Source organism: Capra hircus, chromosome 4, assembly GCF_001704415.2.
Source record: "Capra hircus breed San Clemente chromosome 4, ASM170441v1, whole genome shotgun sequence".
Classification (NCBI taxonomy): Eukaryota; Metazoa; Chordata; class Mammalia; order Artiodactyla; family Bovidae; genus Capra; species Capra hircus.
In genome coordinates this window covers 77,142,711-77,169,308 of record NC_030811.1, presented here as the reverse complement: position 1 = coordinate 77,169,308, position 26,598 = coordinate 77,142,711, and the positions used below count along the sequence as shown (strand labels likewise).

General features: G+C 40.9%; 1 protein-coding gene across 2 annotated transcripts in view; it reads left to right on the top strand.

Annotated features, from left to right (window-relative positions):
• The window catches only part of MAGI2 (membrane associated guanylate kinase, WW and PDZ domain containing 2), a 1,495,474-nt gene that overhangs the window by 1,329,432 nt on the left and 139,444 nt on the right, over window positions 1-26,598 (top strand). For both annotated transcript variants that reach the window (XM_018047275.1, XM_018047276.1), the window contains 2 exons: window positions 23,860-24,045; window positions 25,906-26,080. In XM_018047275.1, coding sequence (XP_017902764.1) covers window positions 23,860-24,045; window positions 25,906-26,080 — 361 coding nt within the window. The remainder of the gene's footprint in view (window positions 1-23,859; window positions 24,046-25,905; window positions 26,081-26,598) is intronic.

The following is a 26,598-nucleotide window of genomic DNA, read 5'->3' as shown; positions in this document are numbered from 1 at the left end:
TTAGAAAAACTCTGGCCCAGAGTAAGCACTAAGTATGCCCTTGTTGCTGCCTTGACCACCTTGCCTGCTAGGAATCATCACTGCAATCGGCTCACTCTTCTTGGAGTGCAGAGTTCATGCTGGCTGTCAGTTCAGCCTGCCATTTGTCAGTGCCCCCCACTCTCCCAAAGCAGCTAAATCTGAGCCACAGATGAGCATCTCTGAGGGCCAGCGCCCCTTCTCCCATGCTAACCTTCTGGGTGCAGAGTCTTCCCAATCCCCTGGGCCAGCAGTAGGGGCGGTAAGAGCAGCAGTGTCGACACAGCAGACCAGCAGACTTTGCTGAGGCTTCAGGCAGGACGTCTCCCCAGACTTCACTAACCAATGGACTAGAAGAGGCGTGGCAGACGTCAGAATGCAGACTCAAGCTGTACCTTTTAGACTATCCTGCAAACCTGACGTCTCTATTGACTGTATCAAAGAAGAGCAGAGATATGGAGACCCTGTGTAAGCTTCCCTGCCCTCCAGATAAAGAAAGCATTCCCTTCCCCCCCTTCTTCAGTCCGGGTGGCAACTTTGTCAGGGAGGCCAGATGTTTAACCAACCAATTGGGAACTTTGAAAACCAGCAAGCTTCCTGAACATTTTGTCCCATTATCCAAAATACTGTTTTTGTTTTTCAGACCTTAAAATTGAACTCAAGGGAAAACAAAGTGGTTTGCAAACCAGAACCTAGGGTAACAGTGAACTGTAACAGACATTTGCACTTAAAAGTGTTTGAAAGGATTAAAAAAAATTTTTATATAGAAAGCTATTCATGGCCATGTTATTGATAAACATTGAAAGTTGGAAGTAATGTTAGAAGTTTCTCTAGAACTGGAAACGTTGATATATTTGGAAAGTTCAAGGCATTTGCTGCCCATGACTGACTCTCCTGTCATGCTTGCTGAGGTTTTGTACCCAGGATAAAGAAGGCTCAGGTAGGCTTCTGACTCAGAGTGGATCAGATGCCTGCTCTATAAAAATGCCCCAGTGGTCACGAGCAGTGGGGTTGACAGGTCAGTCTTTGGGCCTCCCTAGTGAAAGGTCTGAGTCTGACATCCTGGTTTTATTATAGAGCTATAACCTGTCACCACAGATGCTTCCTGCTCTGACCTCAGAACCTATTTTCCCACCAGCGGTTCCCAAGAAGGGCTTTGACACAACTGATGAAATAAAGTGGTGTTTAGTGTCCTGCTCTTATAAAACCTATGAGGAAGGTTATGTTGAAATGTATGGAGTCAACGTGCCTGGGCATCTCGGACATCGGTGGTGGAGGCTGGCAGCCTGCTGAGCAAATTCATAAACTTAGGTGCAAACAAACTGAAGGTCAAGCATGCTCAGGACAGCAACCATAACCCAACCCAGGCAGGAGCAGTAGAAGGGCAAACACTTCAGCCTTTCTTTCCCTTATTCACATTGTCCCAGTGTCATCAACTGGCTTCCGTTTCTTTACTGGAAATGCCTCACTGGTCAGCACAGTGCTGACTCTTCATCTTTCAGCTCTGGGCGAGAGTGGAAAATCTTTTTTCCCTCACGTGAACTTTCTCTGGCACAGGTGGGGACACAGACTAGGTCACTGTTGACTTTCCCTAATGCCCCCTGCAATCTGATATTCTAGGGAAAAGTTAGTTTTACTTTGGTGAAATGCCGTGATGACTCACAAAGTTCTTAATGATATCCATAGGCCCTGGTGTTGAAAAGTTATTCTAGAGATTCAGAAGCTTATCCAGTGGCTCTTTTGTGACATTTTAAGTGTAATTTACCAAAAAGGATGAAATAAAACTGAGCAATCGGTAAAGAAATTTTTTTCCCACGTAACCTCATCCCGCCAACCATTCAGCCATTGAATATTCATTTGAGTTTAGGAGAGGTACAAATTAAAACCTAAAACCAAGACGTCTATAGCTTTGCCCTAACACACAGAGATTCAAAAGAAATGAAAAGTGCATTGGACAACAAGTCCGAGCCTCTCTCCAGCTCATCCACTGACTATTGTATCCCTTGAGTGAGTCACTTGGTTTTCCTGGGCCCATTCCTTGTGTACGTGATCAGGAAAAATGGTCTTAGTAGCCTCTCTCAGCTCTAAATTATATTATGCCATGAATCATCATGGAAATAAGATATTAGGTTAGGTTTGTCTGTGTGTGAAAAGCCTTGGATAAGTTTGAGGCCTGACTTATATTTTTCATTGTCTTAAGTTATCACTTCAAACTTCTGTTAAAACTTTCATTTTTGTTATATTTTTAGAGTGCTCCTCACACTTTCTTTTCTTTTGTTCATCTTATCCTTTGTCAGGAATGATCTGAACATACCTTAAACATTAAGCTCTTAAACATACGTAACTAGCTCCCCTTTTAAGGCATTTTAAGGCAAGATTTCCCTCCTTCTTTCACTTATAAAATTATAGCATTTGTATATTGCACTGAGGTAAAATGAAGGAGGTTGATGGAGGCAAAAGACAGCCACACCACGGGGCTCTGCCCTTCACCTCAGCCAGCCATCCTCGGGAAGCCGCTGCTCTCAGCATACCTGGAACCTTCAGTGGAACACTCGTTTTAATGTCCCATAGTCACAAAGGTCTGCCCTAAAGTGAAGCCTTTGAGGGGCTTCCCAGGTGGCATTGTGGTAAAGAATCCTCCTGCCAATACAGCAGATATAAGAGATGCCGTTTCAATCCCTGGGTCAGAAAGATCCCCTGGAAGAGGCCAGGCAACCCACTCCAGTAGTCCTGCCTGGAGAATCCCATGACCAGAGGAGTCTGGTGGGCTACAGTCCATAAGGTCACAAAGATTCAGACACAACTAAAGTGACTTAGCACAGACACACAAACATCAGCAATCAGTGAGCGGCCCATTTTACATTTTATTGCTTTGGGTTATAGCAGTGTGTTTTCTTCCAAACTCTATACTGAGGTTTGTTCAGTGATCACCTTAAAAATAGAGGCAATTGGTGCGACTTGTACTACTGCTGGGACCCTGGCCTTTTCTAAATCAACAATACCCCAGAAGTCATTGCCGGAAGGTTTCTGAAGTTATACCCATGCAGTGGAATTAGAAAGTGAATCTTGTTGGTTTCTCTGTCATTGGTTTGCAAAAGCAAGTTCCCTTTCAGAGTTCTTCAGTTCAGTTCAGTTCAGTCACTCAGTCATGTCCGACTCTTTGTGACCCCATGAACTGCAACACGCCAGGCCTCCCTGTCCATCACCATCTCCCAGAGTTCACTCAAACTCATGTCCATCAAGTCAGTGATGCCATCCAGCCATCTCATCCTCTGTTGTCCCCTTCTCCTCCTGCCCCCAATCCCTCCCAGCATCAGAGTCTTTTCCAATAAGTCAACTCCTCACAGGAGGTGGCCAAAGTATTGGAGTTTCAGCTTTAGCATCATTCCTTCCAAAGAACACCCAGAACTGATCTCCTTCAGAATGGACTGGTTGGATCTCCTTGCAGTCCAAGGGACTCTCAAGAGTCTTCTCCAACACCACAGTTCAAAAGCATCAATTCTTCGGCGCTCAGCCTTCTTTACAGTCCAACTCTCATATCCATCCATGACCACTGGAAAAAACATAGCCTTGACTAGACGGACTTTTGTTGGCAAAGTAATGTCTCTGCTTTTGAATATGCTATCTAGGTTTGTCATAACTTTCCTTCCAAGGAGTAAGCATCTTTTAATTTCATGGCTGCAATCACCATCTGCAGTGATTTTGGAACCCCCCAAAAATAAAATCTGAAACTGTTTCCACTGTTTCCCCGTCTATTTCCCATGAAGTGATAGGACCAGATGCCATGATCTTCGTTTTCTGAATGTTGAGCTTTAAGCCAACTTCTTCACTCTCCTCTTTCACTTTCATCAAGAGGCTTTTTAGTTCCTCCTCACTTTCTGCCATAAGGGTGGTGTCATCTGCATATCTGAGGTTATTGATATTTCTCCCAGCAATCTTGATTCCAGCTTGTGCTTCTTCCAGCCCAGTGTTTCTCATGATAAACTAAAATATTCCCTTAATCCTTGAGTGAATCTCTACTTTGAATTCCTTTAATGACATAGTGGCTTTTGCTTTGAGTTTTATGCTGAAAGTAGTTCGCTAAGGAGGTATGATGATTTCATCCACACCGTTAATGTGGTGCTTTTGTAACAGAAGAAATATGGTGGAGCAGAGGACTATATATAAAACACTAGTTTTCCCTCAAATATCTGCTTCTAAATATAACTCATAAAACCATATGATAAGCAAATGTCTTCATAATCGTCTAGAAAATCTACATGTTAATACATAAAAAATATAATAAGGTGTTCAGTCTGCGCTGATGTACATATGTTTTAAGGCAAACCAACCTTTTCACATTTGTACGTGTGACTTGATTTCTGCTTTAAGAAGTAGCCAGGGGCTACGGTCTGAGTAGAGTGCAGTTTTTAATGAAGCAAAGTTCATCCAGAAAGGTGGCACTTTCTGTGTATAATCCAATCTTCCCATAATGAGTCCTTGATCATAATACCCCTGATAAAAAAATATCTACAGAGTAAACCTCAAACACACCTCTCTTACATGCAAGACCCTAAGTTATATAAACACAGCCACTGTTTACCAGTAGCTCCTGACAGTTCCGCTCTATCAAAGCTGGTTTAGTTACCCCTGAAACACAACTTTTGCTTTCCTCCCCCATAGTCCACGTTTTGGCTGCTGCCACTTGAAATACCTTCTTTTATCCACTAATAAATGTCATCAAGCTTTTCCCCAGGTACTGTACTAAGAATCTTCCACTATGGTTAATTTTCACAGCAACCCTATGAGGTAGAGAAGTGAAATTTGCTCAGTCATGTCCGACTCTTTGCAACCCCATGGTCTGTGCAGTCCATGGAATTCTCCAGGCCAGAATACTGGAGTGGGTAGCTTTTCCCTTCTCCAGGGAATCTTCCCAACCCAGGGATTGAACCCAGGTCTCTCGCATTGCAGGCAGATTCTTTACCAGCTGAGCCACAAGGGAAGCCCATGAGGTAGAGACTTCTGCCCAAACAGTAAGCATCTCTTACAAGCAGCTCAGAAATCTCTCCTTAATTTCTGAATGAGAGTCTGCCTGAAGCCTCACCCTTCTTTCTTAAGTGTTTTCTGCAGTTCTTATATGAAATTCTTCTTCATTTTGTTTTTTGTTGGTTTTTTTTGTCTTCTAACCTCTTGATTGTTGACTGCTCTCTGATTTCCTTTATCTTATGTCTTATTACTCTCACTGTCGTTTTACTTTTCATATGTTTTGCTAACCCTAAATGGAAGTTCTTTAAGGGCAAGAAATTATGACATTTCTTTAAATCCCTCACAATTCCTGGTAGTATGCTTTTCAAGGATTTGTCACATAATTTATGTTGGTGAGATAGGGTTGGATTGGGCTCTCATACAGTGATCTAGCCCTGCCCTCATCAAAGTGTGAATGTTCTCTGCTCCTAAACCTAGCTGTTCTGTCTCTTAAAGGCAGCACGACATATCTCTGAGAATGAGCATAGAACTCAGGAAAGGAAATGTTTGCAAGCTGGTCCTTGTGCAGCCTGAGAAATTATACCATAAGAGAGTGGTCCCAGATTCTATACAGATTTCCCATCAGTGTGCTTAGCCTAAGTAAATAATTCCACGGCAGCTAAGGGCCTAGTGAAGTCTTAGGTGAGAGAGCCCTCTAAGAAATCAGGCCCTGGTGAACCAGGAAAGTGCCCCAGGAAGACCTAATCATGAGTATCTGGGTCACCAAACCCTTGTGCTCTGAAGGGCCAGACTGCAGGTCTCAGTGTGCTCCCTGATGCCCCTCGTCCTGGCACTGACTGTTCCTGGAATGGCCATCTATCTGTATGAACACCATCTCAGTGGCAATGATACCATCCTAAGCAGGAAGGTTTGGATGGCAGCCCAAAATCCTTAGAAAAAAGTATGACTTCAAATTATTTATTCACTTCACAGTCCTCGTTAACAAAGTAACCCCTATCTGTTCCAAGTGAATGACCTCTGAATCACATTAGTTCTTCATAAAATCATACCCAACTAAAACCAGATGACTAGAACCTATTGATTAAATTCAACTTTTTTTTCAGTCCTGCACATGACTAGTTTTGTTCCCAAATTAAAACTCAGCTGCCGAGGTCTTAACAGTAAACAGACTGGCAAACAACAAAAACAAGAAAAGATTTTGCATCAAACTCTAAGTCCTCTGATATCCAAACATCCACACATGTATTGACTAAAATGTAAAAACAAGTGTAAGCATTTTATTTTCTTAGCACTAATGAATTTAAAGATCAGAGTGAAGTGACTTAGCAGCTTAGCAGCAGCAGCAGCAAACTGCAAAATAATAATAATAAACCCAGAGAGATACAGCATCATTCTTATTTATTTTCAAGAAGAGGAACAATGCAGCCTATCAAAAAAAATCTGTGAGTGCTCACATTGCATTTTTTTTTAATTCTTGACCATTTTTCTTATCTGAATGGAGCTCATAACTCATAATTTTTCCCCACTAGGAATTATTTTTCAGGAGGGTTTTATCATTACGTTCAAAGACTCTCCAGGCAGCAGCAGAAGGTAGATGTCTTCTTAGCTACTGTTTCCTCTGGGCTTATGTCCTGCAGGTCCTTCTTATTCGCTGGATGGTACCGGGAGATCACAGCTGTGAAAAGAGCCCAGACTAGGTGTACGGGAGCTGCCTCTACCAGCAGAAGATGCCCATGAGGTTCAAATAAATGCTGAGCCTACAGTTCACTTTTGCAAAAGGCATATTTTCTTTATAATCCATTCAGGGCCTCATGTTAGATTACATTCTCTGTGATTTTGTTTTTCCTCTTTTTTCCCAACAATCAACCACATTAAAAAAAAGCTGATTCCACAAAGACGACTATTTTAAAAGCATGTTGTTAAGTGAACACAGTACTGTTATTTAATCCCCATTTTCTAGCTATGTTGAAAGAGTGTCATTAGGGAATATTTTCCCACTTGGGCTGGGATAAATAGCATTTCTCTTTGTGCCCCTGCTTTCACCAAGGACTCAGAGAGTGCCTATATCCAAATCTGCCCTGCCATACCAAATCCTGGTAAGAGTTCTCTGTGTTTGTTCACTTGACCACCAATAATTTTGACATTTATGCTGGATTTTTTCCCAAACAAACCATTGGCAGTCTTTGGTTAGAATTATCCCTAAAGATTAATCAGTCAGCCTCCTCTGGGTTGATGATCACTAGGCATTCCAAATGTATACACTGTGCCAAAGAAAATTAACTAAATACTGGGGCCTGCTACTGGCATATTCATTTCCCAGTCTGATCTCTTCCAGATCCTCTTTCTCTAAGCCAGGCAACAGTTTGCTCCACAAACATGCCCAGATGTTGGGCACCTGATGAACCCATCTGCTTTCTCAAGGCTGAGGTACCCAAAACCTTCTGTTTGGAGACTGTTCACAATATAGATATGTTTTTATGGACTCGTCATAGAGGAGGGTCTCCCGGTAAACAAGAGCACATAGTTTAAAGGGTGTTCTGACAGAGAACAGTTGAAACAACGTGAGGTAGAAGAATATTTCCACTTAGAAGTCTTCATTCAAATGTGTTTTAGACTTGCTAGATGAACAGCAAGATGAAACATAGTTTAAATTCCTGTATTTAAATTTGTATTTAAATACAGTGAAACCTTTATTGTATTGTTTGCCAAGTGTCTTAGCCTGTGCAGACTTCTATAATAGAATGCCACACACTGGTAGCTTGTAAACACCAGTTTATAGAAATGTATTCCTCACAGTTCTGGAGGCTGGGAAGTCCACGATCCTGGCACTGACAGCTTCAGAGACTGGTGAGAGCTGGCTTCATAGACAGTGTCTTCTCACTGCCCCTCACATGGTGAAAGCGATAAGGGAGCTCTGGGTGGCTCCTTTCATAAGGGCACTAATCCCATTCATGAGGGCTCCAATCTCATGACCTAATCGCCTCCCAGGGCCCCGCCTCCAAATAATTGTCACTTTGGGGATTAGGTTTCAACATATGAATTTGGAGAGGACACAAACATCCAGTTGCTAGTGTAAAGTTAGTCACTGATAGTGATGCTTCCTGGGGCTTAGTGGTTAAGAGAAGGCTAACAGGTATACTTTCAGCTCCAATCAGTGTATATACTCACAAGCTTTAAAGCAGGCCTCCTAGTACCTAAGTTCATATCCCAGCTGAGTCGATACACAACTGCATCTTCCATACTTGAGACACTAATGCAAGCTATTACCTAAACATGTTTTCCAAATAAAATACCTTGAATACATCAGGACCTCCCTACTGCCACTGCCAAGGCTTGGAAGAGGCTCTAGATTAGCACTTTGCAGTAGAACTTTCTGCAGTGATGCCAGTGTTCTGTCCTGCACTAAACAATACTGTAACCACTAGCCATGCTCATGTGGTTATGGAGCACTGGAAATGAGGCTACCGTGGCTGAGGAATTAGATTTTTAATTGTCTTTCAATTAATCGAAATGGCCATTTGTGGCGAGTAGCTACCATGTTGGGCTGCACAGCTCTGAGCATTGCAGTGGCCTTTGTGTCCTCCCTGCCTCCAGCCTTCTTCCCACCCTCCTATCCTTAGTCTAACCTTCATACCTCCGCTCTGGTGCTCCTTCTAAAACAACAAGTCTGATGATATCATGTCTCTCCTGCATCGTTAGTGACTTCTCATTTGCTCTTCAAATAAATTCCAAACCCGTGGCCACAACCACTAAGGCCTGCCATGATCTATCCCCTCTCACCTTCTTCCTGAGGCTCAACTGTTTCTGCTGGTGGCAACCCTGTACCCACGCTGCAGACTCACAGATCTGTGCCTTTGCGAGTCGTATCACCTGGGACTGTGATGCTCTCCCCACGCTTGCCCACCTGGAAGAGTCCTGTTCACCTTCCAAATGCACACTAGGCAGCATTTCCTCCCCCTCCTCTGCTGTCCTCTTCCCACCTCCTTTCTCCTGCTCATTCGACAGTACTTCTTTTAACTACTCTCTGTTTATTTCCACCCAAAACCCTTTCTTTATCACTCCCTGATTTTTTCACTTTTCTCTCATTTTTAAGGTGTAATTATAGATAGTAAATTGTACCCTTTTTAGTCTGTAGCCTATGAATTTTGACAAATTCTGTGTCTGTTTTTATAATTGCAACCACTTCCTTAACCTAGGAAGTCAAGCCCTCCACCCACTCCCGGCCCAGGCAGCCACGGATTTGTTTTCTGTTCTGTAACTTTGCCTTTTCCCGTGTAACTGGAATTACTCAGTATATAGCCACTTAGCAGAATTCATTTTAGATACATTCAGATTGTTTCATGTGTCATTATCAGATCCTTTTAAATTGCTGAATAGTATTCCTTTGTGTGAATGTACCACAGCCTGCTTATCCATTCCCAGTTGAAAGATATTCTGGTTGTTTCTTGTTTTGGATGATTATGAATAAAGCAACTATGTACCTTTTCATATAGGTTTTGTGTGAAAATAGGTTTTTGTTTTACTTGGGTAAATATCCTGGGGTGGAACTGCTGGTTCATGTGGTACCACTTTCCAGCATGACTGTTCTATTTTGTACTTCCCTGGATGAGGGCTCCAGGTGAGCCACATCCTTGCCAGTACTTGCTGTTTCCAGGCTTCATTGATTTTTTTTTTTTTTTTTAGCTTTTCCAATAGGTGTGTAGTGCTTTCAAGTTACGTTTCTTCTCTAAAACTAAAGATATCGAGGAGCTTTTCATGCACACTTTTGCCCATCCTTATACCTTCTTTTTCACTTTTGGTCTCTTCCCTGTGGACTGTAATTGGTATTTCACTTTGAACAAGGGAACACATTTTGAGGTTCTTCAGCCTTTGTTTTTTTTTACTTCTCAATCATTTCTCATGGTAGAGTAATAAAAATCATCCTATGATGATGATCTCAAGTGAAGTTATTATGAAGATGTATGTCTGCTTAGTAAAAATGAAAATACATATAATTGCTATACTTTAAAGTACAAAGGATTAGGTAAAATACATATAAGCTGAAATTCAAATGAAGTTAAAATGTGTAATAGTTGGATAAGAAAGAAGGATAAGAAAGAAAAATTATATGCAGTAATGGTCTCACATTTCAAATAAGGAAACTGACATGATTTATTTGGCCATTCAGAGGTCACACTGAAAGTTGTTTTCAAATTAATATATGATCAAGATCTTCTAGCTGTTGAACCCTTTGCTTGAGGGTCTATTCATGTTTTATCCAGTCATGCGAAATTGCATTATTTCAAGTTAAAATATGATCTACCTTGGTGGTGAAACTTTGGCTTCCGTGAGAAACTAAGCAGCCAATAAATATTCATGTAATCTTCTGGATAACATATTGAAAAGGACAGCTGGCTCAGGAGGGATCATTTGCCTGGGTTAGTATCTGTTTCCGTTTATATTAAGAAAATATTGCAAGAAGTTATTATCTACCTGAGGGCTTACGGGAATACAATGAAAAGCTGATATTGCACCTGATTGCTTTTGACATTTACCTATTGTAACAGGGAAACTGTGTGAAGATAGCCAAGTGACTTTTTACAAAACACAATTTCAGAAGCTATAAAAGGAAAACAGAGATGGCAGAGATAGAATACACTGCCTGTGTAAAGATGAGAAACATGACTTGTCAGCAACACCTGCTTGTAACTATCAACCATTTCTATTGGGCCTGCTGAGAAATTACTGAAAGCCAAGTACACTGATGGGTGTGAGTTCTCAAAGGCAGTCGAGACAGAGAGAGGAAAGAAAGTGTGGTTTCATTGAACATTTTTAACACAATACCTGGGGTCGATGAAATGTAATTTTATGACATGTTCTGAACTCTTGAAAATAAATCAGTTATCTTTTATATTTTATCTGTCAGGGCTACAGGAAACAGCAGGACTTTTAAAGTTTGGGTCCATAAAATATTGATATTCTTTTCCCAAATAGATTCCAAATCTTTAACTGGTACACCAACATATTGATTGCAAAAAATAAGATTTACAGAAGATATTTTCAATTTCTAATTAACGATGTCATTAATATTTATCTTTTCCCATTTCTTAGACACCAATAAAATGGTAGTAAATAAAGAAGAAAGGGATGGCTATGAATGGGGGAGGTACTTTAAAGACAAAAATATGGCAACTCATTTTGTAAGACAAAGGAAACCAAAAAGAGAAATGAATAGCACTGATCTGCCCATTTTCTTTTAGAAACTCAGACCAGCTCAGAACTTTGAAACCTTTGGGAAGAATAGAAAACAACAACCATGGCCACCAGACATGAAATTTGTATTTTTAAAACAGAAAAGCAAGCAAATTAATGAAAGAATAAAAGAAAAAATGGAACAATAGCAAACTTCAAAGATCACTCACTTACATACATAGAGAATATTACCATCATAAAATAAGTATGCTGCTGCTGCTAAGTCGCTTCAGTCGTGTCCAACTCTGTGCAACCCCATAGACGGCAGCCCACCAGGCTCCCCCATCCCTGAGATTCTCCAGGCAAGAACACTGGAGTGAGTTGCCATTTCCTTCTCCAATGCAGGAAAGTGAAAAGTGACAGTGAAGTCGCTTAGTCGTGTCTGACTCTTAGCGACCCCATGGACTGTATAGAATGCTATTAAAAAAAAAAAAATGATATGATTAAAAAAAGAATTCTTAGGAATTGGAAATATCTTGACTAAAGTAAAAAATTCAGCAGAAGGATTGAAAGTTAGAGTAAAGGAAATCTCACAGGCAGTAGGACAAAAAGAAACAGTATGAAAGAGATGATAAAATTAACAGATCAATCCAGGAAGTCAGTATCTAACTATTAAGAGTTTCACAAAGAGAGAGCAGAGAAACAGAATGGAAGTTATCAAAGATATATTATAATAAAAGTTCCCTAAAGCCACACTAAAAGAAACCAAAATGCATCACTGCAAAACTTTAGAACACAAAATGTACAAGGACAATCATAAACATTTCTGAAAGGAAACAGAAAAATAAGTAGGTTATATACAAGGGGAAAAAAATCCTAAGGAGTTCAGACATCTTAGTAGCAACACTGGATGTTAGAAGACAGTAGAGCAATGCCAGCAAATTTCTAAGGAAAAGGGAATTTTTCAGCCTCAAATTTCATACAACCTAGAATTCAAAGCCAGAATTCTATTTCAAATGAGAAAGTAAAGCTGAAGAAGTTTTCAAACATTAAATACTGAACCATTACTTTCTCCCATGTATAGTTTCTATAGGAAGATACTATAGGATGGGCTTTAGCAAAAGGAAAGAGTGTATCAAAAAAAGACTCAGGATTTACTGACTGTGTATTCCACCTTGGAGAACAAAAGGAATTCACCTGGGGTTTGTTTGTTTGTTTGTTTGTTTTTGACAAAATAAATTCAAACTTTAATTTTTTTAATTTTTATTGAAATATAAAATGTGTTAGTTTCTGCTATATAGCAAAATGAATCAGTTATACATATACGTAGGTGCCCTCTTTTTTAGACTCCCTTCCCATTTAGGTCACCACAGAGAACTGAGTGGAGTTACCTGAGCTATACAGTAGGTTCTCATCAGTCATCTCTTGTATACATAGTAGTGTATATGTATCGATCCCAATCTCCCGATTCATCCCAGCACCCCTCTCCACCTTGGTATCTGTAAGTTTGTTCTCTGTGTCTGTTCTCTATTTCTGCTTTGCAAGTAAGTTCATCTGTACCATTTTTTTAGATTCCGCATGTAAGCAATATTATTTCTCTTTCTGACGTACTTGTTCTACATGATAGGCTCTAGGTCTATCCGCATCTCTGTCAGTGACACAGCTGTGTTTCTTTTATGGCTGAGTAATATTCCATTGTATATATGTAACACATCTTGTTTATCCGTTTCTCTCGATAGTTCAGTTGCTTCCATGTCCTAGCTATTGTAAATAGTGCTGCAGTGAACTTTGGGGTACATGTTTCTTTATAAATTATGGTTTTCTTCAGATATATACCCAGGAGTGAGATATCTGGGTCATATAGTAGCTCTATTTTTAGTTTTTACTCCATAATGGGAAAATCTTGGGTCACTGATTTAATTCAGTGATGGAAATATGCATCCTTTTCAGAATTTTTGGAGGGAAATGCAAAAAATGTTGAGTAGAGTTGATATTTGACTTAGAAGGACACATTTTCTATATCAATTTCAGACCAAAACAGGTAATTAAAAGAATGTCCCAGCTGCCTGGAAATTAGCAAGGGAAAAAAAGGACTTCTTGGGATATACAATAAAGTGAAATGTATTTTTACAGTAATATCTAGAGTGGAAGTGTTGCCCCATCTTCTCCCTCTCCAGCTCCACATACCCCCATGCATGCCTTTCAGGCCACCTGCAGATTTGAGGGGCATGACTATTCTGAGGTTTCTTTAGCTCCTGCCACTCTCCTGTCTAGATGTTCTGTCAGATGATGAGGGATATAAATAGTATGCAAAGAATACAGAAACTCCTTCAAATGTGGTGTGTTAGTCACTTAGTCATGTCCAACTCTTTGCAACCCCATGGACTGTAGCCTACCAGGCTCCTCTGCCCATGAGAACCCAGGTCTCCTGCATTGAAGGCAGATTGTTTACTGTCTGAGCCACCAGGGAGGCCCTAAAATGTCTGTAACAGTAAAAGTCTATTTAAAGAAAGAGAAAGAAGGATATATGCTTAGTGGATGCTCAGTAATGAGTGACTTATAGGAATATTTAATGAAATAAGAGAATTAAGGTAATTTTTAGGCCTCTTGAATCAACATATAATGAATCAAAGATCTTTAAGAATATAAATAGCAGCAATTATTTGGACTATCTCTTCTAATGATGTGCATGGGAATGAGAAATGCAGCCACCACGGGAGAAAGAAATTGTTTTTGCCCCTTCCTCCACCATCCTTTGTGATAATTTTTCTTGATAACATACCATATTCTCTTTTACACCTTCCATTGCAAACACTGAAATGATACCTAGTGGTATAAAGACAAAATATACTATGAATATAATCACGTTGTTGTTACTGTTCAGCAGCCAAATTGTGTCCAACTCTTCACAACCATGTGGACAGCAGCACCGCAGGCTTCCCTGTCCCACACCGACTCCTGGAGTTTGCCCAAGTTCATGTCTATTTAATCGGTGATGCCATCCAACCAACTCATCCTCTGTTGCCTTCTCCTTCTGTCTTCTGTCTCTCCCAGCATCAGGGTCTTTTCCAGTGAGTCACCTCTTCGCATCAGGTGGCCAAAGTATTGCAGCTTCAGCTTCAGCATCACTCCTTCTAATGAGTATTCAGGGTTGATTTCCTTTAAGATTGACTAGTTTGATCTCTTTGCTTTCCAAGGGACTCTCAAGAGTCTTCTCCAGCACCACATTTCAAAAGCATCAATTCTTCAATGCTCTGCCTTCTTTTCTGTCCAGCTCTCACATCTGTACGTGACTACTGGTAAGACCATAACCTTGACTATATGGACCTTTGTCAGCAAAGTGATATCTTTGCTTTTCAACACAGCATCTAGGTTTGTCATATCTTTCCTGTCATGAAACAATTGTCTTTTAATTTCATGGCTGCAGTCACCGTCTGCAGTGATGTGAGAACCCAAGAAGAGGAAATCTGTTACTGCTTCCTCCTTTTCCACTTCTATTTGCCATGAGTAATGGGACTGGATGCCATTATCTTAGTTTTCTTTTTTAATACTGAGTTTTAAGCCAGCTTTTTCACTCTCCTCCTTCACCCTCATCAAGAGGCTCTTTAGTTCCTCTTCACTTTCTGCCATTAAAGTGGTATCATCCACATATCTGAGGTTGTTGATGTTTCTCTGGCAATCTTGAGTCCAGCTCGTTACTCATCCAGCCTGGCATTTCTCATGATGTGCTCTGTGTATATGTTAAATAAACAGGGTGACAATAAACAGCCTTGTTGTACTCCTTTCTCAATCCTGAATAATTCAGTTGTTCCATTCAGGGTTCTAACTGTTGCTCCTCAGATAAGATGGTCTGGTATTCCCCTTTCCATCTCTTTAAGAGTTTTCCACATTTTGTTATGATCCACACAGTCAAAGGCTTTAGTGTAGTCAATGGAACAGAGGTAGATGTTTTTCTGGAATTCCCTTGCTTTCTCTATAATCCAATGAATGTTGGCAATTTGATCTCTGGTTCCTCTGCCTTTTCTACACCCAGCTTGAACATCTGGAAGTTCTTGGTTCATAAAATGCTGAAGCCTAGCTTGGAGGATTTTGTGTATAACCTTACTAGCATGGATGAAGATGAGTGCAATTGTCCAGTGTTTTGAACATTCTATAGTACTATGCTTCTTGGGAATTAGGATGAGGATTGACCTTTTCCAGTCTTGTGGCCACTGCTGGGTTTTCCAAATTTGCTGAGATATTGAGTGCAACACTTTAATAACATCATCTTTTAGGTTTTTAAATAACTGCTGGAATTCCATCACCTTCACTAGTATTTTATTGGCAATAGAGCTTTCTAAGGCTCAGTTGGCCTTCCCTGGTAGCTCAGAAGTTAAAGCATCTGCCTGCAATGCGGGAGACCTGGGTTCAATCCTTGGGTTGGGAAGATCCCCTGGAGAAGGAAATGGAAACCCACTCCAGTATTCTTGCCTGGAAAATCCCATGGACAGAGGAGCCTGGTGGGCTACAGTCCACGGGGTAGCAAAGAGTCAGACACGACTGAGCGACTTCACTTTCACTTTCACGCAAGGCTCAGTTGACTTCACACTCCAAAATGCCTGGCTCTGAGTGAGAGACTGCACCGTCGTGGTTATCAAGGTCATTAAGAAGATCTTTTTTGTACAGTTCTTCTGTGTGTTCTTTCCATCTCTTCTGGATCTCGTCAGCTTCTGTTAGGTCTTTACTGTTTCTGTCCTTTATTGTGCCCATCTTTGAATGAAATATTCCTTTGATAACTCTAGTTTTTTTGAAGAGATCTTCAAGAAGCCTAGAGATTTCTTGAAGAGATCTCTAGTCTTACCTTCCTGTTGTTTTCCTCTATTTGTTTGTTCATTGAGGAAGGCCTCTTTGCTATTGTCTGGAACTGTGGATTTCATTTGGTATACCTTTCCCTTTCTCCCTTGCTTTTTGCTTTTCTTCTTTCCTCGGCTATTTGTAAAGCCTCCTCAGACAACCATTTTGCCTTCTTGCATTTCTTTTCCTTGGGGATGGTTTTGTTTGCTGCCTCCTGAACAAGATTACGGACCTGTGCCCATAGTTCTTCAGGCACTCCGTTTACTAGATCTAATCCATTGAATCTATTTGTGACCTCCATTGTATATTCATGGCGGATTTGATCAATTACATAATTTTCAGCACCCATGTTCGTTTTCAGTGGAAAATGAAAACATGATGTCCTTATTTAGAAATTATTAGGAAGATGAGGATGTTGAAAGTGCACCACTGAACCAAACACAAGACCCTTTTGAGTGTAGAAATCTGTGCATAGGTCACATATGCATGAAGCTAGGCCTGTGCCTACAAGTTCACCAAATCTTTCCAAACAAGATGAGGCTAACTCAACCTCATGTTCCAGGATGGGATGCTCAAGTAATAGCTAATTGCATTTCCTAATGCAATGAGTTTTCTTTTGATTACCAGTTCACTGTCAGGAAAATAATAGCACAAATGTAAGGTATGGTTTATGAAGGTCTACTCCTCTTCAACCATGTGGTTAACTTTTTAGGTGGTCTTTCTGCCCCTTGAAACAAGAGTTCAGCTAGCTTCCCAAAATGCCAGTGGTAGGGCCCTCTTTCCATTCTCTCATCTGACTATCTTGCTTGTTACCTACTGCAGGATAACTAAACTGTTCAGCCACAAGAGAATGACTCATGGGAGCTGGAGAGGGGAAAGTGCACGTTTGGAATCTGCAGTCCTTAAAACACCAGCTGCTCGGTTTTGGATTGCACATTATTTGGCTATGAAATTCAGAGAAGACGTTTTCATTTTTGGAAATCTGAATTTTACAGACTTCTAGAGAAAAACAAGTCATGCAGTCTGTTTTTTTTCTTAATTTTACCACAATTAAAAAAAAAAAACCAAACACATGTTTTCCCCATATCTTCACCCCCTGACAACCTAGAAAATCTCTTTTGAAGGATGTTGTGTCCCACTGCAGGAAGGGAGAGAATCTAGCTGAATGGGCTTGTCCCCATAGAATATTCTCATTCGGGACTTCTAGGAAGGAGAGAGGTGGAAAATGAGCAAGATTAGCACTAGGCTTAGGTTTCCGAAGGCCCCCACCCCTCCTCCGCCCCCCCCCCCCCCAGAAATCAGAATCCATCATCATATATTAGAAATATCCTGTGACAATTACTCTTCTGTTCTGTATATCTGGAGAAGCTGGGCAAAGGCATCATATTTGGGCTCTCGGGGAAGCATGGAAGCATAATGTTGGTTGGAGGGACCCCATCCACAAAGCATCCTCTCTGTGCATCTCCCTTCATAGATATGATGGCACCCCCTTTACTATCATGCGTTTTTCACTAAGGGAGCTGCCACTTAGCCTAGGGGCCATGTGCTCTCCCTTCCCGAGAGTGGCTTCCTTTTCCTTATCACTCTGTAAGTCCACACCTGGACTCAATAATCCATCCCACCTTTCTACTCTTGTATGTTACTTGCACCACGGATTTTCCACTTGTGTTTTGTTTTAAATATTTGGTATGATTATCCCTGGTCTATGCAACTGTACTGGGAGATTTCTGAGAGCAAATGCCACGCATTTATTTTATTATTGTCTTCCCCACTGTACATAGCATTTTGCCTGTTACTCAGAAGATACTGTGCAGGAATGTGTTATTGATAGAATTACTGATTTTCCTACCCTGACCCACAATTTTAAAACTAGGCAGTAGATAATTTTCACAGGTGATTTTAAGAAAACCAACTGGAATCATCTAGTTAAAAAAATTCTTTTCATGTCAGGTCATAGATTCTAAACCCAGACTAACTTCTGTCGCCTCTTTAAGCTAATGATATATTGCTTAACCTTCATAAATTAGTGGAATTGTGAGCTAATGAGTATTGATACTGTTGATTGCCTTTGAAGTATTTATTTTTGTCACTTTCATTTCAGAAACTTCTCCCTTGTAAGTTTGACATGAATGATGCAGAATTCACTTTCCCCATCTAATGCTTTCCTCAATATACAACTCTACTTCATGGGGTCTGTTAACAGGAAATAATTAAATGTAAACATGAGTCACAGGCTCTTCCTTTTCTGAAATGAGATACATATAAAACAACAAGGAAATATCGGGGGAAAAGGTGGGAGGAAGATCCACTACTCCCTTCAGTAGGATGACGCAGCTAAAAATTCCATGACTAATCCATCACCAAAAGATTCCGAAAATATACACCACCAGAACAAGAAAAGTCCTCCCACCTTCTGATGGGAACTGACCCAAGGGAGAACACAAGCGCTCATTGGTTGTCCATTGACTGAAGGTGTCTGGATAGACCATAGTAGGTCCCAGAAGAGAAACCCACACCCAGAAGGGAGGATCATGGCTTCCTGTAGTGGTTATGGCTAGACACCCAAAGAATCCAGACCTTTGGAGCTAACTTAGAGACCATCTGGTCCAACTGATTCTGTCTGAACATTCTTACTAACACAAGTTTGCCGTGGTGAGCATTGCCAAAAGCATCACTTCATCTACAGGAAAATATGAAACATATTGCCGTGTAAGTGCACAGTAGTGTTTTACCCAAAAACGAATAAAGAAGAAAAAGATGGGTTTCTTTTTTCCGTAATTTATGTGATTTGCAATTAAAGGAAAATCTCCAACTAGTAATATGTTGTCTCCCTTCCAATGTCAGTGTGCCCAAAGCCTCGTGACATATTGCAGCTTTTCCCAAATATCTGTGTATCTTAAGAACACTGTGTCAAGAGGCCTGATCCAAAGATTTGATTTATGTGGCTGCCTGACAGCTGATGTCTGCAAGGCATGCCATCTAAATGGACTGCACTTCAGCAGTTACCTTAATCATCAATTCTCAGAGAATTAATGACTACCATTCATCCCAATAATAGAAATCAAGGTCAGGGCCTCTTCCATGCTCTGTAATCTCATTAACTATGCACAGAAAGTACTTAGGTCACAAGCTCTGTAGACCTCATAACTGAGTGAGTGGAGCTGCATCCTGTTTCCAGAGGGAGCCTCCTCTGAGCATACCCCTTGTTGTACAGTAGCAGTTGATGTCCTTATGTATGGAGGGGAAATGCTGGTAAAGGGAAGTGAGGCTGTCTGCACCTGCCAAGAGTTTCAGGTACTGGTTTTATGACAGTAAATGCCAATAGCAAATTATTTGAATAAAGCCATTCAAATAAGCCAGGCACTTCGGTGATGGGGCATCCATTTCTGCATTGTGTACTCTTTCAGATATTATGTAAGCCACTCCATCATTCCAGGACATTGTCGTAGAATTTCGTTTTCATTCTTTTATCTTGGTTTTTAGTTTTTATGCTACCTGCCCTAATAAAGTGAAAATGAGCTTGAAAGAATTATCACCAGACACATATTTAGAATGAAACTTTCATCTTAAAATCTCAAGCATGGTTTCCTAAGCTAAGTTTCACCAGGCAGTCCTTCACTTCTCATAATTCAAATTGCTTTCAGCCCCTTGTGGCTCAGCTGGTAAAGAATCCACCCGCAAGGCAGGAGACCTGGATTCGATCCCTGGGTTGGGAAGATCCCCTGGAGAAGGGAAAGGCTACCCACTCCAGTATTCTGGCCTGGAGAATTCAGACCCGACTGAGTGACTTCCACTTTCACTTTGTCACATATTTAAAAAAGAAGGGAGTGACCCCAAGTTTCCAATTCATAGGCTTTGACATTTTTTATTGTTGTTTTCTCAACAGTTAAATAAGCATGATTATTAAATTTTTACAGCTGTTTCGCATTGAAGCTGTAAGAAGTTAAAATAAGTGCCTAATACAGTGCCTGGAAATTAATAAATAGCAACATAGTATGCCTGTGTGTGTGTATGTGAAATCTTGTTTTGAAACATTTGGAGTTTTATGCCCAGTAAATTCTAAGTGATGCACAGTAATGGTGGGGAGCAGAGGCATGAATAATTCAAAACAGCAAATCATCTAAATATCATTTGTATGTGTTTTGAAATGTATTTTTTAATTTCATTTCAAATGTAACTGTTTCTAATACCCAGAGAAATTACCTCAAAGGAATGACACTGCAATGTGAAGTCCTTGCTGAATGGGATCTGAGGAGCTGTCCAATTTTCCTGTTTTCTCCTCTCCCTGGTGCTCTCTTCTCCCCTTCCTTTCTCCTCCTTCCTTGCCTTTCAAAAGAGCTGCCGCAAAGAAACCGCTTCAAGCAAACCTCCTGCCTTTCACCCTCCTCTGGATCAGGGCCAGTGGTGAAGCATTTACGACTCTCTCCTTAGGGGCAGCCTGCACTCACCAAATGAAAGCACCTGGTGCTCAGGGAGCACTCGTGGAGGGAGGAGGTGGGGAAGGTGAGAGAGGCAGTGCTGGGCTCTGTTAAGGACACAGGCTGTGGCATCTGACAGTCTGGAATTCTAAACCCCGGTTAGCCTATGCGAACTTGGGCAGACGCAGACTGTTTAATGCCCCAGTTTCCTACGCTGTAAACATGCAGTGATAACACTGTCAGGTAGCTCATACTTTATTGAAGATAAAGTTATATTTATTTTAACATAGTTGTAAGTGTGTGTATGTGTGTGTGAGCGGTTCAGTGCAGATAATGCATCATATACAGAAGAGATCTGTATTATACTCATTTTCCTTTGGATAATTAACGCTTACTTGTAAGTTAGTGTTTTCCTATGGAGATTGTTGCAACACCTTTTTTTGTGAAACCTCGGAAAAGGGAACAGGACTCTTGACCTCAGCTAGTGTCTCTATTTTCCATGAAACATACCTCTCTTTCCCAAATGAAGCTCTTTTCCCTGATACTGCTCTGTAATAAGCAGTATTCTTTCTGTTTTAGCTGTCTTACAGGTTTGCCCCATGCAGACAGAATTTCAGCTGGTGCCAGTACCCAAGCACATACATATCAATAGTGATGTCACTTTAAAATAACAGTAATAGAAAGAATGAATGAAGAGCTATTACTTACAGAGCAATTCTTAATGCCAAGGACTGTTTTAGTCATTTTATGTATGATAACTCATTCAATTATCAGAACCATCCTGTGAGTTCAACTGTATTATTATCCTAATTTTACTTTTGAAATACAGAAAGTCAGAAAGGTCATATAGTTGTTTAAAGATCAGGATAGATAACAATATTACCTAGTATGACCGGGGAGATCTTATCATTTATTGACTGATCCAGGATACTTTTGACCACGAAAGAATGCAAAAACAGGAATGAAAGTTCACTCTATTTATGACTGAAGGCCAGACACTTGGCAGTACCTGTATCATGCTACACAATTCGTAAATAAATGAGTTTTCATTACATTTCTGCTTGCGCACTATTCTGTCCTAAGATTCTCAGATGATCATCAGTATGCTGTAAGTAAGTTGTTCTTAATTAAAGCCGCCCATGCTTATGATAAATAAAAATGTGTTTGAGCTTCCAACATGATGAGCTTCACTTCAGAGACGCAGGCTCGGCCAATATTTTCATATGCTACCTATAACCTTTCACAACAGAAATATGAGCAAGGTACTGCTTCATTAACTCTCTGATTGTCCTTCCTTACCGTGGTCATTAGTTGACGTTCTGCCTTTCGCTGTGTCTCAGACACAAGATTGAGAGTTTAAGGAACAGACATCCCTGGGCATAATGAATGGTGAAGTGTATCTTTGCCTCTTTATGCAGATGAAATCAGTCCCCAGCTTCCACAGGGAGTGCACCAAGTCATTGACAGGCAGTTTCCCCGCTGGGCTCCTGCCTTGAAGGGAAAAAGGAAAAGAAACAGGTTTCTATACGGTCAGCACCTTGAGGGCATGCATAAGGACACCATGCACTATTGATATCTGACCCCAAAAATAGTTAACCTCTAGGAACTCAGACACTGACATTGAACATAAGTCAACCTGTTAGAAAATCTATATCCCCACAAACCTGGCTCTCCTCATGCATATAAATGAATGATGACAAAATGAATTGTCATTGTTTTAGAGACATATACCATATTCCATTAATTGTAATACACATTTTTCATATTTTAACATTTCAAAAATTAGAGAACATGCTATGTCAAATGGAGTTACTGTTTCAATGCTAGAGGTTTTTTCCTTTTTTTTCTATTTTTCTTTCTTGTGGTTCATGAAAGAAAGGTGTATCTTAGTGGAATTTTAAATTTGATGAACTACATTATATACCAGATATTAATAAGATCTTAGCACCACTTGCACTGAATCAGAAAGAATAAGTAATAGTTGAAAACTGCATCAGCCTTTAACCTTAATAGCTGAGTAGGAAGTTGGTCATAACTTCTTCATCAGCTGGATAATTCCCATATAAGTAAGTATTTCTTTCCTTTCCTGTTTTCTCCTCTTAGTGAAATAGAAGAGGGTAGATATAAGTTCTCTGCACAGAAGTTAAATAAGCAGGGTGACAATATACAGCCTTGACGTACTCCTTTTCCTATTTGGAACCAGTCTGTTGTTCCATGTCCAGTTCTAACTGTTGCTTCCTGACCTGCATATAGGTTTCTCAAGAGGCAGGTCAGGTGGTCTGGTATTCCCATCTCTTTCAGAATTTTCCACAGTTTATTGTGATCCACACAGTCAAAGGCTTTGGCATAGTCAATAAAGCAGAAGTAGATGTTTTTCTGGAACTCTCTTGCTTTTTCCATGATCCAGCAGATGTTGGCCATTTGATCTCTGGTTCCTCTGCCTTTTCTAAAACCAGCTTGAACATCTGGGAGTTCATGGTTCACGTATTGCTGAAGCCTGGCTTGGAGAATTTTGAGCATTACTTTACTAGTGTGTGAGATGAGTGCAATTGTGCGGTAGTTTGAGCATTCTTTGGCATTGCCTTTCTTGGGATTGGAATGAAAACTGACCTTTTCCAGTCCCGTGGCCACTGCTGAGTTTTCCAAATTCAAGGGGACCCAACGAGTCCATCCTAAAGGAGATCAGTCCTGGGTGTTCATTGGAAGGACTGATGCTGAAGCTGAAACTCCAATACTTTGGCCACCTGAAGAGTTGACTCATTGGAAAAGACCCTGATGCTGGGACGGATTGGGGACAGGAGGAGAAGGGGACGATAGAGGATGAGATGGCTGGATGGTATCACCGACTAGATGGACATGAGTTTGAATGAACTGGAGTTGGTGATGGACAGGGAGACCTGGCGTGCTGTGATTCATGGGGTCATAAGGAGTCCGACACGACTGAGCAACTGAACCGAACTGAACTGAGATATAAGTTCCCAGGTTTATTGTGTTTTTCTAAACTGTATTTTTGTCTCTAGACTATGAGCTCTTTGGGTACTGTATTCTACATCCCTGGTTCTGAATTTTTTGCATGTATTGGAATCTCTTGAGGAGCTTCTTAAAAATCCATTATCCTCCCCTTCTTCCTAAACATTCTGATTCACAAGGTCTGGGATGAGACTCAAAGAGCTGTATTTTTTATCCTAGGGTGATTATAATTTGCCTCAAACTTTGAGAATCTCTGGTTCATGTGTTTGGAACTGGCCCGTCACTGAATTTTTCCTCGACTGTAGAAACTCTGATCTCAGCTGTGTGCCCAGGGCTGCATTTGATAGAAAAGACAGTAGTCTCGAGAGACTGACAAAAGGCAGAATTCTGACATCACGTTGTTTCCTATGCGGCAGGCACGCAAAGGCAGAACTTGCACTGGTAGTGGCCCTGATGCCTGTTTCTGTTTGGGATGTTTTTGTAGCTGTGCCACATAAAATCGGACGCATCATTGATGGGAGTCCCGCAGATCGCTGCGCAAAGCTAAAAGTGGGAGACCGGATCTTGGCGGTGAACGGCCAGTCTATCATCAACATGCCTCATGCAGACATCGTGAAGCTCATCAAGGATGCGGGTCTTAGTGTCACCCTTCGCATCATTCCTCAGGAGGGTGAGTGCCTGACCTGGGGTCCCGGAGCTCACCTGGCTGCGGTCGGGGATATCAGAATGTCCAAAGTTGTTACCCAATTTTGCAAAAAGTAACACTCTGAGGCAACCCATATCCTATTTACTCATTACCAGTGATTCCAAGATCAAGCTATATGGTGTTATAGATAACTAGTGTGAATCCCAAGGCACCGGGTTATTCAGTCATTCCCTTTGGTCCCTGGAGTATTGTTTTTATGGTTGTATTAAGCCAGAACCCATTCAACAGAGATGATAGAGTTACAAATCTGAAGGAAAAAAAAAAATTTCATGTTAACACTTAAGCTCTGGAGGATTCTTCAAAGTCAGATTGATTTTGAAAAGCTTTAGGAAGTTTTGTGGTATAAAGAGAGCTCATTTAGAAAATGTTGCATCTGATAAGAATTTTAAATTCCCACCTAGCCTTTTGAAATTCTCTGTACAAGGACGCCCCCCTGAGGCTTGAAGCGTCGTAAGCCTCACAACCTACAGCCATGCCGTAAAGAGCATCGAAATTCTGAGCATAAATTCACCACCAATTCACTATTTCCAGACACAGTGGGTTCATTACTAGTTTGAGGCTGCTAACTCAGTGCTGATACTTGAGGATTCAGTCTTCGGAGCTCACAGGTGATTGGACCACAGTGTCCCACATGCAGAAGGATGGGCTCAGTCACCCTGGACCCCTCTGGTTTCTCCATCTCCTGATTTCATCTGGGACTATCTAACAAGCAGGCATCAGGTAGCTGCCTGACTTTAAATATAAAACAGCTGTCCTCAGCAGAGATGATCTTGTCCTACCAGGGGGCATTTGGAGATGCCTGGAGACCTTATTGGTTGTCATGTCTGGGGTGGGGAGGCTACTTCTCTCCAGTGGGGAAAGGACAAGAATGCTTCTCCATACTCATCCTGCAGAGCACACGACAGCCCACCACAGCCTGGAATCATCTGGCTCCAAGTGTCCACAGTGCCAAGGCTGATACAGGTGGAAAATAAATTTTTAAATGTAGGGCGGGAGCAAAGAAAAAGGAAAGTGGTTTATAAGGGAACATTAATATATCACTTTTTTGTCACCCAGGAAAAAAAATAACCATTTTAACCTGTTATATGCAGACAACATTATGTATAAAATATTCAGTAGAAGTCAACTTCAAGCAAAATTGGTTGCAAAAACCTGATTTGCTTCCCCCTTTTCCTGTATGAAATATGTCTCTACTGCTCTTAGTCCAACACAGAGAGATAATTTCAGATGAAACTTTGATGCTATAACAAGGAAGACCAAGAAGCAGTTTTAATAAAGAACAACTTACTAACTTTCCTCTGTCGAATGTTCTTTCTGGAGAACCATGGAGTACAGAGAGGGTTATTAGGAAATAAGACTAACAAGGAACTGAAGAAAGGATTGTGAGAAGTGTTTTGTTTTCTTGTGGTTAATTCCTTATCCAAACTTTAGGATACTGGTAGGACTTCTCATTACAACCAAAATGTAATGGCTAAAATGCTTTGCTTCAGCAAGTAATACTAGAACAAGTAGAATATGTTTTAGAGTCCTTTGAATTATTTTTCGTAGTTTTAATATTTTTTATTGTAATCTTTTCTTCTGACAAAAGATGAGAGATTCTTGTTCATAACCTTGTTCAGCAGCCTTATCATTTATGAAAGAATTCTAATTATAGGAGAGTATTAGAACTTGCTAAGTTTAAGCTGTTATCTTAAAGCCTAACAGAAACTAGAAGAACCATAGCCTTGAGTCATGTGAGCAGGCAGAGGAACCATCTCTGGCCACCTCTTGCCCTTTATCAAATGCCAACCTGACTTCCTTTGCCTCTTTGGTTTCCTACTGCAGAACTCAACAGCCCCGCTTCAGCACCCAGCTCAGAGAAGCAGAGCCCCATGGCCCAGCAGCACAGCCCCCTGGCCCAACAGAGTCCTCTGGCCCAGCCCAGCCCGGCCACCCCCAACAGTCCCATTGCCCAGCCAGCTCCGCCTCAGCCACTTCAGCCTCAAGGACATGAAAATAGGTAAAGTTTCCTCTGTTTTTTCTAATTCTGAATAGTGAGGGAAGTATAAGGAGAAAGTTTGGGACAGGACAGAATGCAGGCAGGAGAGAGATTTTCAAAAAGTAAAAATTACCGCGTGCACCTTTGCATGATTTCGAGATTCTGTATATGTTATAAACATAGTTTCGTTAGCAAATGTAGGTGTTTGTCCTTCACAATAAGAGAAGCTTTCCTGAGTAAACAGTGCATGATTGCAGATAAGTAAGGGGTTAACTAGCTGAAGAGCGCATTAAAGAGAGTAATATATATACAGTATTCAGTAGCATATAGTAAGGCCCTTTGGCAGGAGGGAGCATGCAAGCATGAGGGAGGAAATAAGGCCAGTGTAGGGGGTGAGGAAGCAGGCGCATGGGTTGGGGGGACCCACCCTAAAGGGTCCTATTGTCATGTTATAGATTCTGATCTTTATCTTAAGTGTAGCGAAGAGGTTTTTGCAGGGTTTTAAGCTTAGGACTGACATCCTTGGATTAGCTTTAAAA